Consider the following 7,368-nt stretch of genomic DNA (forward strand, 5'->3'; position numbering starts at 1 on the left):
TCCTGAAAGCAACTCTGTAAACAAAAATCACTATTCATAAATTTAAAAATTCAATTCAACAAAGATTGAAAAGGCATTTACTGTGCTGGGGATACACAAACACAAAGCAGAAACTGGATGACTACTTGTTAGGTATAATGGGAATTCCTTTCAGGTGTGAAGTGTGTATGATGGCTGCTATGGTTCCTTCTAATTTTAAAATTCAGTGATTCTGGAAGCAGTCCTTACCCTCCTGTACACTGAAAGTAAATATAAAGCTTTTTTTTTAATCTAGATCTTTCATTTGTGGAGGGACCACCAGGTACAGAAACTCTCTCTACCAATGCAAGTCAGCAATTCCTTCTCTGCCACTTAAGAATCTGAAAGAATGACTTATGGCCCAGAAAGGCCCAGAATGACAAGTCATTATGAGTAAGGGACAGGCTGTGGCAAAGTGCTTATCAGTAAAATATGCCACACTAAGCATTTGTTAAAATTGTGCCTTTCCAAGGTTCCCTAATTGCAACAAGGTTTCAAGGTTTTCTAAGATTTTCCCAGTACTTCAGAGGAAGGGCCTTTAGAAAACACTAAAGTCTCTCATTAAAATCTCTCTCACAGTATGCTGTTTTGTGGCGATAATTTAAAATTCCATAATATGATTTTTAAATGGGTTAATTTATTTTAAATTCTTTACCAATGGACCATATGCTAATACTTATTTATGTCCATCTCAAACCTCATTCTTTACAAGAATCAAGTTTTCTGTAGAGCAACCACAGAAATAAGCAGCTGTCAATCCACTAAGACATCTAATAACGAGCATAGAGGAAGTGATTCATGTTCAACAGTGATAGATAATTACACAAAAGTGACCAGAATGTACCACATCTTTGCACGGTCCCTAAGGTTCTAGCACTTTATAGACAATAAATATTTGTTAAAATAATGAAAGTTCTAAGCCAATACTGAGTACACTTGAAGCTAGTAAAGTTTTGTTTCTTGAGGTTCTCTCTTCACATAACATATTCTTACAAATTCCTAGGTATATTTAAGCTGAGATATAGATAAGGATATCTTTAAAACTCACCTTTCCACATCCGACTTCCTTGGCAGTCTATGGAAACAAAAATAATTATATAAATATCACACCTGAATCAAAACAATCCACTATTTTAAATGTAGTATTGCATACCATTATTGAAAGTTTTAGAAAACATCAGTATAAGACCTGTCATTATACACTGCAAAGTCCAACTCGGCTAATAACCTTAATAACCTGATTTTATTTCCAAAGACATAAAACTGCGTGCAATAAAAGCATTTTTACAAGTATGAAACCAAGGAAAAATGACAATTTTTTTCTACTCAAAGTGCTTCATAAAGCACTTTTTATGCTAATAATAAATCAACAAGAGTTTATTAAATACACCTATTATGTGCCAGGCATTGTGGCACAAGTTCTGCAAAGTATGACATTTCTTTTAACTCTGAAGTGCTCACAGGTTCAGGAACCACAGGCCCATAGGAACAAGAACCAACTCCATCAAGAGAACTATAAATACACTCATAGGAAAAAGGTTTTTAGTAATGTTAACACTAATTTTCATAATTTTTTGGACAAATTCATATTGTGAACAGACTGTAACTCAATGCACAAAAGGCTGAAGGCTTATGAATATATTTTATTCCTATAATAAAACTGGAGACAGACAAGTTAATCAATACACAGTTGCAAACTTATTGTATTTCATAGTGATTAGGCATGAAATCAGCTGAGAAATGACTGTAATTACAACTATTTATACACAAACCAAACTTGTTAGGTTTTTCTTAGTAGCTCTCTAGTATCTATAATCAGCAAGAGTCACTGTCCCCTATACTCCTTCCCCTCAACCACATATAATTTAATCCGTATCTGATAAATCCATGGGCAATCCCCCCCCCCCTTTTTTTTTGCTCCAAAAGTAGGTTTCTTTCGATCTGCACTTTCCCCTCCCTGCGATGGTCTAGGCCCAAGACTAGTATTTCCTTACATACCTGGCCATTCATCTTAAGGATCCAGAATACTGTGCCTCAATATACGACTGTCCAACGCTCCTCTTACTCCCTTCCCAATATACACACATCCCAGGAAATCCTGTGTGCCCAAAGGCCAACGGAAAGAGAATTTCTATGCTTCCATGGTTGTGGGATGGCCTGTCCCAGAATTACTAAATGCCAATCACATTGCAAGAATGAGATGGGGAAGACCTAGAGGATGGTGATATAGGAAACATACACCAAAAAAGAGTTCTAGGTTTTAGACAATGGAGTCTTAAGGTGAGGTGAGAGGCAGTATGGTACAAGTAGACTGGGGGTGAGATAACAAGGTATCAACTAGCTATTCAATGAATCCCCAGACTGAGTTGAACTATATCCCACTACTGAAAGAATTGACAGCTTTGACTGAGACACTCTAAGTCATCCTTTTTCCCCCCCAAATCATGAAACACAAGTAAGAACTGGAAGCAGGTAAACTGTAGAGTCGTTTTCAAAAAAGAGGGAGAGAGATGGCCTTGATTTTCTCAGTAAAGTAGAAGATGAGGTCCCCTTCTGAGGAAAAGTGAGAGAAAAAGGGATGATATGAGGGGGCTTAAGAAGGGAAAAGTTTTGGAAAAGTCAGTGCAGGATATAAGATAGGGAAGAATAAAAAGACTGTTATCAAGAGTTAAAGTGGAACTATAATAAACAGTTATCCGACTTTCCTTTAGTGGCATCCAACAGCACAAAAGAGGATTGGGGTTTGAGTGGAAACAGGGCAAAAGGGAAAGGAAGTCAAGGCAGTAGACAGTATATAGTTAAAATGGTTAACTAGAGTGTGAAGGGAAAAATGTGAGGCCAGAATTAGAGTGACTGGAAGAAAAGAGTGCATGAGGGACTAAAAGTCATGTTGAGAATAAGGATGTTTTAAGAGTGGGGTGGAATGGACGAAACAATAGTAATTATAATTAGAAGTAAAATTTAATAACTCAAGTTAATAGAGGAAGAAGAGTTACGGAGTGGGTAAGAGCTCTAGGATGGCTGAGGTACAATGAAAATGCACACTATAGGACTTGAAGAAGTTGGAGAAACAGGAGGCCAAGGAAAAAATTTAAACTGCAGGGTTTCTTAAACTTTTTCCACTTAAGACCCTTTCAGCACTCCTTACACTTTGGATTGAACATGATGACATATGGTTTATTCTAAAGGACATCAATGTTTCAGTTCTTGAGTGTGAGGATAGGGGTTATTCGTATGAAGACTAGAATCCAATCACTGAACTACTTGATCAAGTGGAGAGAATAAACCCCTAGTAGATGACTTTGAGAAAGATTTGGATCAGGTGATGAGAGATGAAATAAACACCTCAAAAAGGAGAGAAAGGGGTTTGGAAGTGGTAGGGAGGAACAAGCAAACTAAACTACTTCTGAACTAGTGTGTGAGGGAACATGAAAGTGAACATTTGGTACCAGAAAGAGTGGTCAAGAGTGCAGTATCTTCTAGAGTAAGTCAGGTTTCAATGAGAACAGAAATATGGGAAAACTATGAAAGCAAATGGTCTAAGATTAAAAAGATCACAACATGAGTAAATATGGAATCACTGGAGCCAAAAGAACTAACATAACCTTAAGATAGGCTTACTGTTCTGACTGAGGAGGTGATGATCATCCCGTGTTTTGCCCAGGTCAGACCACATATGGAGTACTTTATTCAGTTCTAGGTGTTACATTTAAGGAAGGACATTTAATAATGTGGACGAGTGAGGGAATAGGAGACCACATATGAAGACCAAGAGTTTTAAATAACAGGGAGGCTTAATCTGGAGAAGAAAGAACTACACAGTAATAGACTGATGTTACAACAGCAGATTTTAGCAGAATTTAAAGAAAAACTTCCTAATAATTAGAACCTTGGGAGGTTTCCTTTTACTGGAGGTCAAGTGGAAACTGCACGACCACTTCTTCAAGGATATTGTGGAGATGTTTTTAGGCAGAAAGTGGATTAGATGAACTCTAAGGTACCTTCTAATTTAGACTCTTTGTATCTAAATTAGAAGACATGGGTTCTAGTTCTGATTTTACTACTAATTATCCATATGACTTTATGCAACTCATTTAATCTAAGGTTCAGTTATCATATCTGTTAAATACAAATAACATTTGACAGGTCTGGATCACAGGATGTTTTAATAAACAAATGAGATCATTTACAGGATAGCACATAAGTACTGTAGAAACATATAGTATGACTATTCTTCCAACAAAGACTACTACAATGTTTCATTGTACTATGGTGCTGACTCTGGGTCCTTAAAAACTATGCTTTGCAGGGCATGAGCTCTGTCAGGTCCTATCAAGCTGAAAAGTCTTCCTGGAGAGCCAAGTGAAAGAAGTTCTGTTCAAGAACTAACCTAATTAAATTTGGAGAACTTTTATCACCAGAAGATTGGCCACCAAGTAATGTCTTTCAGTCATAACAATTTACAGAACCATCTACCATGTTGAGGAGCAAATCTGATCTATGTTGGGTAGAAAGAATATATACTGATATCACAGATCTGTTAAAGCATTTAAATGCAATTATGAATAAGGAATTGACAAGGATATCTAGAGAAAGGAGGGAGTTCAGAAAGGCTTTGGCAAAAAGATGTGGAGAGAAAGGAGTTCAGAAGGTCAAATCTGTGATTCAGGTAGTTTCAGGAATCAAATGTATGTAGGATTTGAGCCCAATGGGACTCAGGATCACCTCAAGTCATTTTATAGGTGAAAATATGGATGCCCAAAGATGTTAAGTGATGTGCAAAAGATCATACAAACAGTCTACTCCAAATTCAATTGTGAATCAAAAGTGAACTCCAAATCCAATGTCCTTTTTACCACAGGACAAAGACTGAAAGCAACCAAGTGACCCATTCTTGTGTCAGTAGATATACCAATTCATTCACTGCCCTCTTCCTCAGATGGAGACTATAAACAATCCCTTCCAATCCTTTATCCTAATAAAAGTATTACATTAGTCTGGGATTGAGAAATGGCTTTATTAATAGATTATGATTATAGCTAACAGACAGCTCAAAGTTCTTTATGTGAAGCAAAAGTTTTCATTCCACAATTTGAGATTCTTTTTTTGGTCCAGATCTGTAATTTCACAGCTGCAGGGAGCTCCCTCTACTAAGACAATCAACAGCACTCTACAGTCTGGGGTCTTGAAAAGTAATATGATCTTCTCAGTGTCACTAAGAGTCAAACGTAACTCAGACTTCCCTGACCTCAGAACCTTCCATCCACTGTGCAACTTGAGACAGAACACTTAAAATGTAAACGAGGGTAAAGGTAACAGAAGGAAAATAAAGGATCATCAATCAGTCAATTTTTAAAGAAGTGTTAGAGATAGCACAGCAAGTTAGAGCACCGGCCCCAGAGTCGGGATAACCTGGGCATCCAATCCAGGCTCAGACACTTAGCACCACACCCAGAAATAACTGGCCTTGTAACCTTGAGCAAGTTACTTAACCCCAATTGCCTTAAAAAAATTAAAAAAAAAAAAGTGTTAAGAGAGCAAAAGGAGAATAAGGGTTAAAAGGAAGGCTGTAATACAGACTTTTACTTCATAATTTTGCCTAGGGTCTTAATGTGTCAGACAGAAGCAAGAACATAACCACCTTATCCTCTCTAAGGCATCTGAGAAGAAATATTTGTTCTAAGTCCTGGTGATTCTCCTCTGGTAAAGACAGCAAGGATTATGCTGCTCAGGAATTTTAAAACAAGTTTCTTCCAAGAATTCCTACACATGTCTCATGCTCATAAAATTCAAAAATCACTAATTCACAAAAGAGTGGACAAAATTCAGATACATAAAATGTGGTTCTGCCTTCTCAAAAGAGAAGAGGACTTTAAAAACCTAGCAGAGAAAAAAAGTCTAAAATGTATGCTATGATTCCAAAATATGCTTGCATCCCCCAAATTATAACATAAATAACTTTATAATTAGTTGGGCAGCATTAAGCTGTCTATAAAATTTCCCTAGCTGAGATTTAAAAACACTCTTTACTTCCAGAAACCCATAAAGCTTTAAGAATCTTCTTAAAAGCTCAAAAAAAATTTTTTCCTCCAATCTCTTTACATAGTACAGTTCCCAGGCTTCTTATTTATACAAGTTGATACAAGCACATAAGGCAGGTACTTGGATAGAGTCGGACTTGGATTGTCATGAAGAACTTAGTTGAAATCTGAACTCAGACGCTTACTAGATGTGATTCTGGGCAAGTCATTTAACCTCTCTGATCCTCACTTATAAATGCGATAACTTACCTCCAAGGTCCCTTCCAGCTCTAAATCTACGATCCTTTAAGTTTAAATAATTAAACACTGCTACACCAAGTAAACGAACATACAACCTGAACTTAAAACTCACTTTAAAAAAAAGGAAAAATTGAGAAAGATTCCTTCTCCTTCTACACCTTGGTGCTGAAAAAATGTATGTACCTGATGTACCAGGCAGATGACAGTCTCAGCCTTTTGACAGATAGACCGCCTTTCTAGTCAAAGGGCGCCCGGGGAAGGGGGCGCAAAACGACTTCTGAGCAAGCTTCGCTACAATTATAATGAAGCACAAATTTAAAATGGTTCTGCCATGTCCTGCACAACCGTGACGGTCCCGCACACACGCGGGGACCACCCAGCCCCTCCGTCTAAGTATCCCGACAGTCGCAACCCGGTCCAGGTCTGCCCGGGGGAGTGAGAGCCCCTGAGGGCGAGGGCACTTACAGGTCTGTCAGCACCATGAGCTCGGCGTAGGCCCGGTGGAGCAGGAATTCGATGAGGGTGCTGAGCCGGTAGCCCGGACTGGCCGCCGCTGCGGCCGCCGCAGCCACCGCGGCCCCCGGAGGAGGAGGCGCGGGCGTGGACGCAGGGCCTCCGCCGCCGCCTCCGGGCGGGACCAGCTGGTGACTCTCCAGCTGCACAGGGGCCATGGTGGCTAGCGCAGGGAGGAGCGGGGGCGGCTCGCGCGCGGCGGCGCCGTAGAAAGCGGCTCGGGAGACCCGCCTCCCTCCCCCGCCCGCCGCCGCCGCCGCCGCCGCTCGGAAACCGGGGTTGGCGCAGCCGCTGCCGCTGCCGCGGCAGCCTCGGCTTGGCCTGTTGCCACCCCGCTTCTACCTAACGCTGCCCCGCAACGGAGCGGGAACCGGGGCGGCCGGCAGGGAGCTCCGACCCCATTCAACGAGCTCGGGAGCCGGAAAGGGGACGGGGTGTGGGGAAAAGAAGCGGGGAAAAATAAGTGGCACTGCCGCCGATCAGAAGCCACTCGCCCAAGAAGCCTCAGCCTCCATGTTGGCGGACCAAACCGGAAGTGGTTTGTAGAGCGGAAGGG

The 7,368-nt window shown here is 40.5% G+C and overlaps 1 protein-coding gene across 1 annotated transcript in view; it reads right to left on the reverse strand.

Moving 5' to 3' along the window:
* MED14 (mediator complex subunit 14) overlaps positions 1-6,985 on the reverse strand; it is an 85,913-nt gene extending 78,928 nt beyond the window's left edge. The window contains exons 1-2 of the mRNA XM_069065704.1: positions 6,765-6,985; positions 1,067-1,093 (exon numbers count right to left, since the gene is read on the reverse strand). Of these exons, the coding sequence (XP_068921805.1) occupies positions 1,067-1,093; positions 6,765-6,970 (233 nt within the window). The 5' untranslated portion in view covers positions 6,971-6,985. The remainder of the gene's footprint in view (positions 1-1,066; positions 1,094-6,764) is intronic.
* Between the last annotated feature and the right edge of the window lie 383 nt (positions 6,986-7,368).

This window comes from Petaurus breviceps, unplaced genomic scaffold (genome assembly GCF_028583685.1).
Source record: "Petaurus breviceps papuanus isolate PSGF00001 unplaced genomic scaffold, PetGlider_PUasm1.0 90700, whole genome shotgun sequence".
Taxonomy (NCBI): domain Eukaryota; kingdom Metazoa; phylum Chordata; class Mammalia; order Diprotodontia; family Petauridae; genus Petaurus; species Petaurus breviceps.